Below are 15,827 nucleotides of genomic sequence, written 5' to 3'. Positions count from 1 at the left end.
TTGTTCATTAGTTGTGTAACGTTATGTGTGATATCTGTAAAGCTGAACCGACTCACAGTAGTAAACCAGATTTAATTCGGATCCAAAGACTCTTTCTGTGAGATAAAGGACACTAACATTATACCCTGGACACTATCCATTATATCCAAAGGTTAATGAGTAATCGTGTTGAATAATCGTTCTTTCAATATTGGCCAAAATAATCATGATTATTATTTTTTCCATAATCGAGCAGCCCTAATGTCTTTTCTTACCCCTCAGATAACCCAAAAACCCTGTTATTATGTTGCATTGTTTTTTTTCTCCATTTTCTCTTCCAGGTTCTTCCTGATGTATCTCATAAACAAAGATGAAACAGAACACACAGGACAGGTCAGTAAACATACATACATTTAAGATGTATAAAGAATGTCACGGTGCAGCCCTCATTGGTTGTTTGTGTCGTTATGAAATCATCCTTTTTTTTGATTTTTTCATTTTTATTCTGTGTTTCAGGAATCATACGTGTGGAAGCTGTACCAGGAGCGATGCTGGGACTTCTTCCCTGCTGGAGACTGCTTCAGGAAGCAGTATGAGGACCAGCTCGGATAATGTCCTGCAGCGTCAGCGTCTGAGGGACAGAAAGAGAGGAGAGGAAAGAGGAGTGGATTAAAAGAGAGGAAAGATTAGAAATTTAGAAATCGAACACGTCTGTCTTAGTTATGTACCTTTTGTCTGCACATTTCTCTCCTCCGCTAAAGCTATGCACACTTTGACTGCACTGTTGCACCACCTGCAGCAGAATGTCGATGGAATAGATTAGAGAAAAGCAGAAGAATAATATCAGAGAGGTGTAAAAAAGACACAAGAAGCCAGGGGCCTTTTTATTCCGCTATGAATACACTACATGGCCTTTTTGGTGTAAAATATACATGGGCTGCCTTGCATATCAATGCATTTATACAAAACGGCCTCTTTCAGTCGCTACTGCTGTAAACGTTTTAGTGCCTATAGCAATGTCACTGCTTTAGCGATCAAATAGTTTTAGTTTCAACACTTTTATTTGAGATTAGAGTGGATAGGTTTTATTTATATTGTTTGTAAGGTTGGGATTTTTTTGTCATATGTGGCTGCTGCCGTTTGATACTTGCATTTCTGATTTCTGGTGTTTCATCGAGAGAAATCTCCGATATCCTTGAGAGGGAGCAGTGAACATTTTAGGCGCACTCTCGCTCCTTTTTCTTCCTCTCTCTCGGGAGTTAGAAACCCATCCTCAAACAAGTGATCATGATAGGAAACTCTTGTTGGACTGACTTGCCAAGATAAAAAACGAATTATCATCTGCGTACGTGACATATACCAGTGTGAATCAGCTGTATAGACAAACCCAGTTTGCACTCTGAAGTCTTACAATGCGTCCCTGGATGTATGTGGTCCCTTATCTCCACTGGTGTCTCTGTCCCATTTAAGATAGTGATGATGTACACACATACAGTATAGGAGGATACCAAGGGTGTTTATTTATTGTTTATATGCAGATCAAATCTTCTGAAGACGACCGTTTTAGCCCGTCTGTATTTCTGGCCAACAGTCTGTTTTATGACACTTTATGCACAAATAAGTTTTTGTCAGTGCATTAAAAATAACTAATGAATGTATTTAATGTATACATTATGTCCAAAGTGTCATGTGTATAACTTGAGTAATGTCTAGGCTGCTTAGAGGCCTTTTGATGAAAAGACATATTTTACATAAATCATAGATACATATATATATTTTTTTTTTCTTCAGGGCTTTGAAGAATTTCAACGATCATGCTTCTTTGTCGGACTTGAACATGTTGCGTGTCCTGTTTGTGAAATCCACAGTGGTAAAGAGACTTGATCTCACACTGAAGTAAATGCCCAGTTTGCAGTCAGAAGAGCACATTAGCTTTTGTTTTTGCTTGTTAGGTTTTTATGATAGATATTTTTAGGAATCCAGCATATCAGTTATTTTTCTCAAATCCCTGCGTTGATCTCAGACACTTCTGTCTCACTATGCCTCTTACAGATCACATACAAACTCTCAAACTCTCCATCTCGCATTTAATGTCATGACTCACTTTGTCAGATGAAGAGCAGTATTTTGTTTGCTGGCGACTCTGAAGTGTGTATTTGCCACGTGGTCCACACGGAGGCAGCTGACCGTACGGAGCTGAGTGTCCTCTGACTGAACCCTGTGTTTCAATACAGAATAAACAGATTATTTTAAGGAGAACTTGGACGTGTGTCCTCATTTACATATATGCTTTATATGGTGTTGTTGTATCCGTGTGTTTGAGCGTGTATGCTCTTGTTCTATCTTTTTCCGAGGACCAGTTTTAGTATGAAGAAATTTTTTGGAAAATTAGGACATTTTGTCCAGTCCTCATTTGCTCAAAGTGCTGTAAGAATTAGGTTTAGGCTTTGAATGCCCTATAGGTCTGTACAAGTATAGATGTAAACGTGTGTGCAGAAGGACATCTTTTATATCCATTCATGTTAAAACAAAAATACGTACAACGCTGACACCATTAATGCATAGTTAAAAAAGTTAGATTATCCTTTAACTCTCCATAACATCCTCTTTAAATGTGAGGAACATTTTTCTTTGTAGACATAATTCTACTAATAAAACACTTAATGTCTTAAGCTAATCATTGTGCTTTGACAAACGTAATTATTTGCAAGGTGTACGCTGATTCCAACACTGATTTTGAAATGACGTTATGGAGATGCCTACTTTGACTCAAATGTTCCCTCTCTGGCGCCTGTGTTGCAGTTTCATGTTGGCTTTGGTAAAACGTTATCTTAACCAAATGTCAAAAGTGGATTGTTGCGCTTAAACATTTCAGGAAACACCCATGTATCACTTAGACAGCCTTTGTTTCTTGACAGATTGTGTGTGTGTGTGTGTGTGTGTGTGTGTGTGTGTGTGTGTGTGTGTGTGTGTGTGTGTGTGTGTGTGTGTGTGTGTGTGTGTGTGTGTGTGTGTGTGTGTGTGTATGTATATATGAATAGCGTGCATATTTACTTTGTAAAGCATTTGTTGGAATGACATACTGCCTCCATGAAGTATATAAATGAAGTTGCACTATGCTCTCAGACGTGTGGTAGATAAGGATTACTTATGTTTCTGTTTGCCTTAGGTAGGCGGATGGATATTACAGTATATGAATCATACATACACCTTTACACCTACAATTCTTTAAATCTCAGCGGAGTAAAAAAAAAAAAAAAAAATCAGGTTTCTAACTTAATGTGCTGGACGGAGATTATGTCTCTTATACAGACCTCCACTTTTCCAACACCAAAAAGTAATATTGTGATAGTTGTAAAATTTAGATTTGTCTAATGCCAGTTTTGTTCACTGTTTAAGATTTAGGAAGTTATAGAGAATAGAAATAATATAAAAGCAGCGGTGGAAAGTAAATAAAGAAAGTAAAGTACATGTGCCAAAGTACATCAGTACAAATTTGAGGTACTTGTACTTTACTTGAGTATTTCCGTTTCATGCGTATTTATACTTTTATTCACTAATATCCAGAGAGAGATACTTTTCCCTCTGCCACACTTATCTGACAGCTTTAGTGAGTAAACAGTTTTACAGTAAACAGTAAAATCTAATATTATATATAGTAATGTAACACTCAAAGGGGCCATTTTCTGCATTATTACTACTTTTAATATTTTAAGTACATTTACTTGATTATACTTGGATACTTTTACTTAAGTGGCATTTTCAATGCATGACTTTAACTTGTAATGGAGTTAATGCCTTGTTGCAATAATAGCTGTTGTTTTTTTCTTGCCACACACACACACACACACACACACACACACACACACACACACACACACATTTAACACTGTCTTTTGTTGTAATGTGCCACTCCTCTGCCGGGTCAACGGTTAATGGGCATCTTGTACTTCCAAAGTCAACATGGTGATGCAGCCCTGGGCTTGGTACCCTGCTCTGCCCCTCCCGTATCACTTGTATAAAACAAGGCCTCCAGCAGAGATCAGTTCCTGACAAAACCCTCCCGATTCTGTCTGCCCGTCCGTCTCACCTACTGCTGCCATGTCGTTTGTTGCTCCTCCTGGCTATCAGCCAATCTACGGCCCTGTAAGTATCTGAACTGACTGCTGCTGAGTAATGAATCGCACTAATGCCAAGGGAATACCATTTGATCACCAGTGGGGTCAGCCACGCAAAAACAATCTGTTAGTGTGACATAGTTCTGACAAAAGAATCTGGTCCATGCTTGTCTGAGATTTCCAAACTATATTTTGTTCTTCAGAGGACTTGGTACAGGATTATGTTGCACTCTGGACAACAGTATGACCTAAAACTGATATCATAGTGAATTGTTTTGTGTGCACGTACCCCTGATTAAAAAAAACAACTATATTTTAGATTCTTCAAGCTGTCTCTTTACTGATGCTTGTCCACATTAATGACATATATCAAGATTTAAAGATTCTATGGGCTTATTGATTTTAAATTTTTTTTATTTGAATGTTTATTTGTATAGGGACAAGTATGTAGCGTAACCCTATGCCACACACCACAGCATTTATAGCCTGAACTAATTTGCAATGCCCGTCCCTAGATGGGAAAATACATCAAACTCAACAGCAAATACATAAAAGACAATACAAAACACAAACTTAACAATAAATACATTAAAACGAAAAACGTATTGGTTGATTCAATTCTGGTCGTTGTTGGTTGCTGTAGATACATTATGTATTCATCCATTATGGGATTCAGTGAATTTATTTGTTGAAAACTGCAGCATGAGTAAAACAAATTGTTGAATTGAATACATTTGGTCCATCCCTAGTACAGTATGCACTATAGAGAAGGTATAAACCAAAAAGAGTACAGCATTGTACTTTCCTTTCCTCTACTGCATCCAAGGAAACAGTGAAATCATTATCTATTGCTACACTCATTTTAATGGAGACTACCACCAGAGGAACCACACTGTGTAAATTACTGAGTTACTGTACAATGCAACTGACATTTGGAAAGATGTGTCTTGGGTGCTTGTAAACATTGTGCAGTGTGGATTAATATTATTTGTGCACTGTACAGAGAATTCCCTATCTGGGGCCAATTCATGGAGGCCTGAGGGAAGGGGTGTCCATTTACATCCAGGGGTCCATTCCTGAGAACATTACCAGGTCAGTATTCATCTTGAAATTCATTCTTAATCTGAAAAAAGGAGATATGAGGCTCCCGGATAGCTCAGTTGGTAGAACGGTTGCCCATATATAGAGGTTTACTCCTTGACGCAGCGGGCCCAGGTTCGACTCTGACCTGTGGCCCTTTGCTACATGTCATTTCCCCTCTCTCTCCCCTTTCATGTTTTCAGCTGTCCTATCAAAATAAAGGCTGAAAATGTCCAAAATAATTATATTAAAAAAAAAGAAGTTATGAAAACAAAAACAAATCTTTATTTTTATTTTTTATTTTTTGTATCTCTAACTAAAACCTTTTGACACTATTAAAAACGGGGGGAATACCTTGTGTCATCTCACTCTGGGTGGAGCAGGTTTCTTTGGTGCATTTCAGACTTGTAACACACAGCTCCACTTTTATCACCTCACCCTCCCCTTTTAAAAATACTAATATCTAAGGTACTTTTACAGCCCACCAAGTAAGCATTGCACATACCTGACCAGGTTTTGTTTTTTCACAGTCTGCCCCACCTGCACTGTTTGCATTTGTTTTCCAGCACTAAACAAACTTATCAGTCAGGACTCAGTGGCATAATGGTCTCATGTCATCTGCTGTTATTACTAATTTTTTTTAAATCTGTTTATTGATGGAAATTACACAGGAAATACATAGAATAAAATGTATATCAGTAGAAAAATAATATTTCCTTTTTTTTAACCTTTTTCTTTAAACATCCATTGTAAACATCATTCATCAAAATTCCTTGAACTAGCATTACAACACTACAAGTAAAAGACTAAGAGTAAAGTAAAATCTAAAATAAAATAAAATGTAAAACAAAAAACACAAAATAAAATAAGGGGGGGGACACATCAAGGTATCATATCGAAATGCCATAATAATACTGATAATAATAACCTTAGTAAATCATAGCATAAAAGTAGGTGTTTTACGAGCATTTGCCTGTTTACCGTGCATTCTCAGAAAAACAAAGTGTAAATGTATGGGTTCAAACTTTTAAAGGTCCAATATGTAATACTGACAGCTATTGTTTAAAATAGTTACTGCAGTACAAATTCAAAATACTGGAGAGAGTCGTCTCCCCCGCCCCCTCCTCCCCAGACTCGAAGTTCACGTTGGTTGCCAGGCTGAGACCGCAGCATCCAACAATGTTAGACAGCGGTGTAGCTAACGTTAGATGCTGGCTATAGTACAGTCATAAAAGCCCGTGCTCACGCAGCTGTACCCAACTGACAGGCACACTTTTTCAGCTTAGAATTACAGTAGGAACCGCTAAAAACCCGACAACCTTGTCGTCCTCTCCACACGCCAGGATAGGAACTACTAAAAATATCACTACCTTGCCGTCCTATTCCACCCGACTGAACACACTTCATTGGCTTAGAATTGCGGCAACAATTGCTAAACACACTGCAAACTCACGGTCCTCTCTTCCCGATTCACAGCCTCCCTCTCTTGGCTTAAAATAACTCACCATTGTACACGTTGTAAACAGCTGTGGATTGCTTGCCTGGCCCTCCGATAACGTTAGCAGTTAGCAGGGTTAGCATGGCGTCCTTAGCCAGGACCAGTCGGGATCACTTTACTGGCTGTGTCTCAATTGTTTTTGCGAGTAACCAACTTGGGTACTCTAGCTATATAATTCAATGTGAGTACACAAATGTTTAAATTACATAAAATGCCCGTCCCTTGTAGCGGTGATAAATTAGCCCGAAGCTAATGCTTACCTGTTCAGGAGTGAATTAGCCAACTCGGCGTCCTTTTGTGCTCTAAGCTGTCTCCATCTTTCAAATACATCTCCAGTATTTACCCGGGGTTTGTTACGTCCCTGTCACGCAACTGTTAGAAACATGCCGTTTTTTTTATGTCATGTAGAATTTATCTCCGTTGATCCCGTTCGTTTGAGTGCTGCTTTCATGGCTGTACTAACATTAAAGCTGTAGCGTGCTGGGTTTACGTTTTTACAGGTATATCTGGCAACCCGGCCTGGCTGTCAAACTGGGCAGTTGATAACAACACACAGGCCAAAACACAAACAGAGAAGGAGAAAATACTGGTATTAGCAATGATGTCAGAAAAGATAGTATTTCAACTTAGCATGTTTCCTTAATATCTGATGACATATTGCGGTCATTTTTAGATTTATTACAGTAAATATATTACATATTGCACCTTTAAGTTCTCAAAGTAGGTAATGATGGGTTGCCATCTCAAGTAAAAGTTTTTTGCTGTTATTTTTTGGCAGGTTCTTAGTCAACCTGCTCTGCGGAGAGTCTGAGTCCAGCGACATCGCCCTCCACTTTAACCCTCGATTTGACGGCCGGGACAAGGTGGTCTTTAACTCTTGTCAGGAGGGATCCTGGGGTTCTGAGAACAAGATCCGTGATATGCCCTTCAGGAAAGGCCAGGTCTTTGAAATGGTCATCCTGGTCAATTCTCAGGGCTACCAGGTCAGCCCAACCACACGTCCACACATACTACAATTTTACTACAAGTTAATAACACCCTATAATGTAGTTGTAAGCAGATGTAATGGTATTTAATGTACAGTTTCTGTCAACAATCGTCCTATGAATACATTTTTTATATTATTACAACTGTTTTACGACATTGTCATTCATAATATGTTTGTATACTCTATTATCCACTTTAATGTTTTCTGTAAAGCACTTTGAATTGCCCTGTTGCTGAAATGTGCTATACAAATAAAGTTGCCTTGCCTTGCCATTGGTGCCCGCAGGAGGCATTATCATACCCATAGTGTGTTATAAACCCTTTATTAAATGTTTATATAGTGCCTATAAATGCTTAGAAGGGGGTTTAAGTAAACTGTTACCCTTTTATGAACTGAAGTTTACTGTTGTGCTGCAGTAATGTATGCAGTTTGAAATTGTGTGAATATCTCTTCAACAGGTTCATCTTATATAATTATTAATTATTGGACCATGGCACACTCTGGGTAACATTTGACATTATTCCGTTGCAGATTAAAGTCAATGGGAATGACTTCTACACCTTCGAACATCGTCTCCCTTTGAACAGGGTTTGCGCATTGCAGATCGCAGGAGATGTTTCCATCCAGACAATTAACATCATAGGGGTGAGACTTCCTGTCCCTGAAGCTTTCAGCTTAATGCTTTGGGCTTTGTTGGGGCAAATAAATTCAGCAGCATAATAAATCACGAACAGCTGATTTCTAACCTTTTTTGCTTCTGTGTCAGGGTGCTCGAGGTGGCATGAATAGGTATCCTGGAGGAATGGGAGTGAGTAAAACAGTAACCGTTATACTGTGTTTGTGCTTGCTTTGTTTTGCTGGGTTTTCAAAAGTGTATAACTTCAAGCTTTAGCAAAGCTGAAACCTCAATGTGCAATGGTAAAACCAAAGCTTCTACAGGTGTTAAGCAATTAAAGGAGAATTCCGGTCAATTTCAACACGTAGCTCTGTTGTTTGGAAATTTGGAGTGCTGGCAGTAGCAAAAAAAACGAAAGCAATCGGTGCTGCCTACACCGTGTTATCCCCCCTGCTAGCGTTAGCACCCAACAGGCTTAAACAGGGCAAGTTTTAAATGTGTTTTAAGCCTCTAAACATGTTCGAAATGTCATTACAAGTGCCTACCCATGTGCAGTGATTCCTTCCGAGGGAACACAGTGAATCTGACTGCAGTAGATGTGACAGAAAGGCATAAAAGTTGTGTTAATCCAGCCAGTGCACATATTTATTTCCTGTTTTCCGGTCAAGTCCACACTAGTCGATTGTCGAACTCATACAATCCAATATTCCAGTTAATGGTTGGTAAGTGTTAGTGGTGGTAAGATGATTTCCAATGTTTGTTAACAGGTTATTATAGGTGAATATATTAGTATGCTAATACTAGTAGCAGCTGCAGTGTTACTAGTAGTTGCTGCAGCAAATGTCCTGTTGTACCGTTGCATTAAATAATTCTTCCACTCTTATGACAAGATGTCAACTTTTTCTGTGCACTTTATGTTTGTTAATTAGATTTGTTTGACTGTTTTACACTTTTGTTTGGTCCTTTTAGGGTGGAATGGGAGGTGGAATGGGAGGTGGAATGGGAGGTGGAATGGGAGGTGGAATGGGAGGAGGAATGGGAGTAAGTATACATAATTTCAGTATAAAAATTAAATTCCAACACAGTATTTTACAGGATTAACATGTTCACAACCCACTGTTCAACAGGGAGGATATCCAGGAGGTGGCATGGGGGTAAGTTATATTATTATTATTTTTGTCTTTGAAGGTAGTTTTTTTTTTCAAATATTACTAAAACTATAATGAAATACAGTGAACATATTTGCATAAGCCTTGCTTCTTCCAACTGACATACAGGGAGGATACCCAGGTGGCATGGGAGGAGGAATGGGAGGAGGAATGGAAGTAAGTATACTTAGGATGAGGATTTATTCAAATGTCAAAATTAGATAAAATACATAATTAAACAGTATTTGACATGATTACAACTTTTCAACAGGGAGGATATCCAGGAGGTGGCATGGGGGTGAATAAATACTTTTATTTCTGCTCTTCCTCAGCGCTCAAATTCATTAGTTTATTATATAAATGTCACTAATACAGAAAAAAACACCGACCTAAATTGATCAAAGTCACAATAAGCCACAGAACAAAATCATATTAAATCTTTCTTTTTAAAATATGTGCTTCTTCACAGGGTGGATATCCAGGAGGAATGGGAGGTGGTATGGGGGTATGAAACAATGTTATAATAACTGATTTGATTTTCCTTTTGTATTATTTACACATTTTAATGTTTTATATTACACTAAGACACAGTCATTTGTCACATGTAAATCAAACAACAGTTTGTAGCTATGTAAACAAAAGTTTGTATTTAATGGACTGACTTTATTTTGTCTTCTGTCAGGGAGGATCAAGCCTGCCGGTGAGAATACTGCATGATTACACATTCATAAAGCCCTCTATGTATTTTTTTTTTAAATTCTGGTATTCCAATTTAAATCTTACATATGCTAATCTGATTACAGGGCATGGGCGGGCAGCCGGTCTACAATCCTGTAAGTAAAATGTGTTCCACACTCATTTGCAGGGAAAAGTCTGGGTGACGCAGTGAAGCCTTGTCTCAGTGGTCAATAATTGAAAGGAAAAGCAACAAATCTGCACATTTGAGAAGCTGGTACCATGAAATGTTTTTCCAACGAATGTGCACTAAAACTATTGGTTACACTTTACTTGAAGGTATCTACATAAGAGTGACATGATACTGTCATGAACGTGTCATAAACATTATAAACAAATCATAAACGTTGACATAACGCTTCTGTCAGACAGTGTCATTCGGTTTTTGTCATAACAAGTTATGGTTAGAGTTAGGGTTCATGTGTCATGACAGTGTCATGTCACTCTTATGTAGATACCTTCAAGTAAAGTGTTACCAAACTATTAACCAATTGCCAATCGAGAAATTGACTTTAACTTTGTATGTTTTGTCTGCAAAAATCTTAATTTGTAAAGTAACTGAAACTCTCAAATAATTGTAGTAAAGTAAAAAGTACAGTATTTTTCTCTGAGATGTAGTGGAGTAGAAGTAGAAAGTAGCACAAAATGGAAATACGCAAGTAAAGTACAAGTACCTAAAATTGTACTTAAGTGCAGTACTTGAGTAAATGTACTTCAGTACATTTCACCACTGGCAACAACATAACCGTCTCCTTTGGTGTCACCTTCAGGCTACTTTTCTTTTTTTTTACTTCAGTAGGATCTAGGTATATTGAAGTTGTCTCTCCAGTTTATGTCTGTTAGTCATGTTATTATGTTACCTGTCTTATTTATTTATTTTTTTGTTATTTGTGTTTTAAGCCTGTGCCCTACTCCAACATGATCCCAGGAGGGATGTACCCTAAGCGGACCATCATCATCAGAGGCATGGTGCCCTATGGAGCAGAAAGGTGTGTGCTTGTGACTGTACATACACTAAAGTCAGTATAGCGTGAGTGCTAACAGACTCATATTACACTCCTGGGTCTGTGTGTTGCAGAATCGGCATCAACTTTAAGGTGAGCAGATCTCGGGACATTGCCTTCCATATGAACCCCAGGGTGAGGGATGGCATCGTGGTGAGGAACAGCATGATTGGAGGTAACTGGGGCCAGGAGGACAGAGAGGCCAGCTTGAACCCCTTCATGGAGGGACAGTACTTTGATGTAAGTATTTATATTCAATCCGTCTACATTATTTTGACTGGGTCAGCGGTGTCCTGACTTTTCTGTCCTTTGCTTCTCAGATGTCGATTCGCTGCGGGAACCAGAGGTTCAAGGTGTTTGTGAATGGGCAGCACTTGTTCGACTTTGTCCACCGCCTACAGTCCTTTAATGAGATTGACATGCTGGAGATAGAAGGCGACGTGCAGATCTCCTACATCCACTTCTGAGACCACACACACCTTTTAGACACTATAAATTCTGTACATTATTCATCTATTTCATGGGTTTTTCAGTGTTTAGATGATATTTCAGAGGATATGTCAGCCACTGTGTTATCTCAGGTTCTTAATCTTCCTGCTGTGTGATCATAAATCTTAATTCGACAAAACGTTACCTCATCGCCGGCTGTATTGTTAATAAACTTGTCACTTACACATATGCTATGGATGAGATTAATATTGACTACACCAAAGCTCAGGAGGAGAGCTCATTCACGATGAACACATTTATTTCTTATACAAAATACTGCAGGTACTGTATAAAACTTTGTTTACAAATCATGACAATATAAAGGCAATTATAGTACAGTCTTCTCCCAATTCAACACATCAGGAGAATCACAATCCACACACACATTTACTGTAATGCAAAATACTGGCTCTCTGAAGGCACTGAAGGTAAAGATTTAAGGCTGAACTGACTGTAATCACAAAGAAGGAGATTCAGTTTTTGCTGGAATCCCCTCGGAGGATCAGTTTTTCTTTTTGTCCAAAGACCAAAATGTTTCAAACACACTAGTTGGTGTAACACACTGCTGGTGTATCTATCTGCTTTCAAATTGGTAAAATATTTGTACAGACCAAATTAGACGAGTGCCTCAGTCTCAGCACCACTTTCTGTAGTTCACAAACAATGGAGGACTATCACTCAATGAGCATACAGTACCAAATGTATAGCAAGAAATGTACATTTCATCTTAACAAGGAATTTCAGTAATGCTACAGGTATAAAGGATAACTGTATACTGTTTCATATATAAGTACCTTTGATGCATACATCTGAGAAACACAGCGCCTCATTTCAACAAATGTTCTCCCAAAATGTGTGTTGGAATATGGTCCATTCTAAAGACAAAATGATGAACTAAAGCAAATATATATATATATATATATATATATATAAAAAAATAAGTGCATGCATGATGCAAAGTTGCAGCTAGTGGACCTCGAAGCAGAGGTTTGGATGAACACACGCTTTGCTTTCTGTCTCCTCCTGGATTCTGCTGGTACCAGACTTCTATTTACAGTGCTAAACCTCAAGTAACTAAAATATCCCAGAATAAGAGTGTGGCAGGATGATGTCAGATGACGAGGTTAGTCATGTTTCCCAGTCTCTTTGCTCATTTACGGAAAACACTCCATCGACTGGATTTGGATGCCCTGCAATGATTTCACAGGCTATGTTCTCTGCCTTTATGAATATGCAAGTTGTTACATGTGGACAGATTCTTATTAGAGGCGTCTGCAGGATGACTGTCCAGAAAGTAATTAAAACACAAAATGAAAAGGGGTAAAAGATATACAAATTATAAACAAACATACAATGATATAAAAAAAAAAAAAAAACATTAGTGCAAAGTTGTAGAAAAAAAAATCAGCATAATTATTTATTTTTATTTTTTTTACAAAATGTGTAATAACACTGTGCTTGAGCCAAAAGCAAAGGTGAGGAGCTTATTTGCCTCGGGTAACTCCATCATGTCCGTACCTACCCTCAGTCCATCCACCTGCCTCTGATTATTTGTACCCTCTTGATTTGACCAGTACCTCTGTCACTGTTGACAAGTCTCCAGTTTCCTGAGTTATGACAACGATGTATAGATTAGTTCAGGACTTTCACAGGTGTCTCACCTGTTAGTGAGGAAAGAGATGTCTTGTGTGAACTGTAAATGGCTCATGGTGCTTAATGCACAACTAGCAGTACGACCACTTGAGAGGATGCAGGGGTTGTTAGAGCGCTACATTAGGCTATCATACAATGGATCAATAAGATGGATTTTCTTCATTTAAAACGACTTCACGTGAAATTATCTAAAGCCTGCAGTGTAATTTCATTTTCTCTGCAAATTTTGGTCTCTTTTAATTCTAAAAAAAGAAAAAAAAAGAAAAAGAAGCCCATCCTTGTTGGCGATTTTAGTTTTAACTCGTCTTATTGTCCTTCATAAACTGTATCAGTATAACCATAAAGCAGCTAGTCGTCTTCATCAGATGATACCTTCAGTGAAAGAGGCACTGCTGCTGATTTTTCTCGTTCTTTCCCAACTGTCCTCTGGTTATTTCTGCACAGGAGCAGGGATTTCAGATGGGTGAGGTTTCTCCGTCAGAGGAGCACTATCTCAGCTGGTGCGAGTCCTCCACGTTAGCCCTTTACTCGCAAGTTCAAGCTCCTGAGTTTGTTTGGTTGTAGATTCAGCCTGGCAGTGTCTAAGCTGGTTTCACTGAGATTGTTTAGCTTAGTCGCGTGAAGGGGATCGATCTGTTGTATACAGGTAGTTATGGTATTTAATGCTATATGGACTTGGAATTAGATTCTCTGATTGTGCTGCAGTGTATATGAGGGTAACGTGCGCTAAACTTCTTCACCCACTGTCTATCGTTGGTAACAGTGTTCATCCTGCTACGCTAATCATACAATAACTTTTACACTCGCTTGGAAACGTGCTCATTTCAGAAGGGTTGACAAAGAATCCCAATCCTTCACTTCCTTGGAATGCCTTCGGCTGTGTGTGTGTGTGTGTGTGTGTGTGTGTGAGAGAGAGAATTTGTGCAAAATATGTATGTAGATATTATGCAGTCAGTAGCAAGAGGCTGGATCTCGTTCTTGGACTGGGGATAAAGGAGGCACACTTTGGCAGTGAAAAGTCTTGCCATTTAAAAAACAAAAGTGAAGCCATCACTGCCAGGGCATTTTTCTAGACCCTTCCCTGTCCTCCAGCAGCTCAACAGTTGGGGTGGGAGCTGGTGTGGGGTTGGGAGTGGAGTGGCAGGATGGTTGTAGAGGCAGCGTAGCTGTGGAAGACGACACCGGCATGTCCAGGCTCTCCAGGGAGTCCGAGAGGGCTCGGTTGGTCTCGTGTTGGGGACAGAGGACGTAGCGGTTGGGGTGGTGGACCTCCACTGTGGTCACAGAGTCCAGGGCCTTCAGGCAGAGAGGGGACGGCCCCCCAATGGGGTCACGGCCACCAACGGCCCCTAGCTCCATAGAAGACTCGTCCATGTTGACGTACAAGATCTCGTCTGGGTCCTGGGTGTCCGGCAGATCCTCAAGGGCTTTTTCCAGCTCGCAGCGCAGGGCCTCAAATGATGGGCGATCCTTGGGGCTCAGCAGCCAGCAGGAGAACATCAGGGCGTATCTGGAGAGGAGGAAGAAATGGTAATTGTATATTTAATGTTAGCACATTGTTAAATCATGTGAAAAACACTAACTCTTCATTAAACAGGTTTAATAACTTCATAGAAATAAACTAACATATTTTGTATGGAATTACTTTGACACTAATTATAGTGAGTTAATTGTAATTAATTTCTAGCTTAGCATAGCAGGTCTCTTTCCCCACAAACTTCCAGATAAGAAATGTATATTTATAATTATGTTATTAAGATGCATTATTCTTAAAATAACTGGATTTTTTCCTGTGAAATTTCCCTTACCAATTATATCTGCCACTTTTTTATCTTCTAATTGTTGTTAAAATAAATTGGTAGGAACTTGCTGAGTGTTGCGGGTGCATGCTTTTGAAATCTATATCTTGGAACCAAATAGTTCAGTAAGTGTGTTACTGTAAACAATATAAAGCATTATCTAAGCTCCTTGAAAATCAGATAGACTGGAACTGTTTTTAGCCTCCAGCCTTGATTGCTTTATGGAAAAAAAGGTACTTCTAATCAGGAGGCATAAGATCCCCAAGATATTTCATCATCAGCTGAGTGTGTTTTGTGAGGAATGTGAAAGTGAAGGAGCTGACACTCACATGCTGTCCAGACAGTCTGGAGGCTGTTTGAGACGGTTTCCCTGTCTCAAGTAATCATAAATCTCACTGTTTTCGACCCCAGGGTACGGAGTCTGGCCCCGCGTGGCGATCTCCCACATTGTGACTCCAAACGACCACTGAGAGAAAGAGAGAGATGGAGGGAAGGAGCATGACATAGTAAAGAGGGAGAGAGAGGGGAAGGATTAAAGGGGTTTGACATCCTTTAGCTTTTAGACACCTTGCTATACCTACTTAAAACATGAATCTGCACAGGTTAAACACTGGAAATAACAGACAATGTTTTTCTAAGCTTTCTGGACATCCTACTTTTACGCACAAGTTGCTAAAGAATGCACATCCTTTTTAACGCTAACACTGCATGAACACTTTC

The 15,827-nt window shown here is 39.1% G+C and overlaps 3 protein-coding genes across 13 annotated transcripts in view; 2 read left to right on the top strand and 1 right to left on the bottom strand.

Annotated features, from left to right (window-relative positions):
- ryr1b (ryanodine receptor 1b (skeletal)) overlaps nucleotides 1–2,238 on the top strand; it is an 80,242-nt gene extending 78,004 nt beyond the window's left edge. For all 10 annotated transcript variants that reach the window (XM_031285262.2, XM_031285308.2, XM_031285277.2 and 7 more), the window contains 2 exons: nucleotides 321–372; nucleotides 496–2,238. In XM_031285262.2, the coding sequence (XP_031141122.1) occupies nucleotides 321–372; nucleotides 496–591 (148 nt within the window). In that variant the 3' untranslated portion in view covers nucleotides 592–2,238. The remainder of the gene's footprint in view (nucleotides 1–320; nucleotides 373–495) is intronic.
- Nucleotides 2,239–3,831: 1,593 nt separating this feature from the next.
- LOC116040026 (galectin-6-like) lies at nucleotides 3,832–12,457 on the top strand. Its single transcript, XM_036001277.1, has 14 exons — nucleotides 3,832–4,125; nucleotides 5,101–5,189; nucleotides 7,454–7,658; nucleotides 8,195–8,308; nucleotides 9,249–9,330; nucleotides 9,405–9,433; nucleotides 9,557–9,604; nucleotides 9,699–9,725; nucleotides 9,897–9,932; nucleotides 10,110–10,127; nucleotides 10,231–10,260; nucleotides 11,063–11,151; nucleotides 11,241–11,406; nucleotides 11,487–12,457. Exons 1-14 carry the CDS (start codon nucleotides 4,081–4,083, stop codon nucleotides 11,631–11,633), a joined length of 1,125 nt encoding a protein of 374 aa, XP_035857170.1. The 5' UTR covers nucleotides 3,832–4,080; the 3' UTR covers nucleotides 11,634–12,457.
- LOC116040014 (tyrosine-protein kinase receptor UFO) overlaps nucleotides 11,897–15,827 on the bottom strand; it is a 28,847-nt gene continuing 24,916 nt past the window's right edge. For both annotated transcript variants that reach the window (XM_031285235.2, XM_031285243.2), the window contains 2 exons: nucleotides 15,437–15,573; nucleotides 11,897–14,818 (listed from right to left, as the gene is read on the bottom strand). In XM_031285235.2, coding sequence (XP_031141095.1) covers nucleotides 14,359–14,818; nucleotides 15,437–15,573 — 597 coding nt within the window. In that variant the 3' untranslated portion in view covers nucleotides 11,897–14,358. The remainder of the gene's footprint in view (nucleotides 14,819–15,436; nucleotides 15,574–15,827) is intronic.

Source organism: Sander lucioperca, chromosome 5 (genome assembly GCF_008315115.2).
Source record: "Sander lucioperca isolate FBNREF2018 chromosome 5, SLUC_FBN_1.2, whole genome shotgun sequence".
NCBI lineage: Eukaryota > Metazoa > Chordata > Actinopteri > Perciformes > Percidae > Sander > Sander lucioperca.
This window is presented reverse-complemented; position numbering and strand designations above follow the sequence as displayed.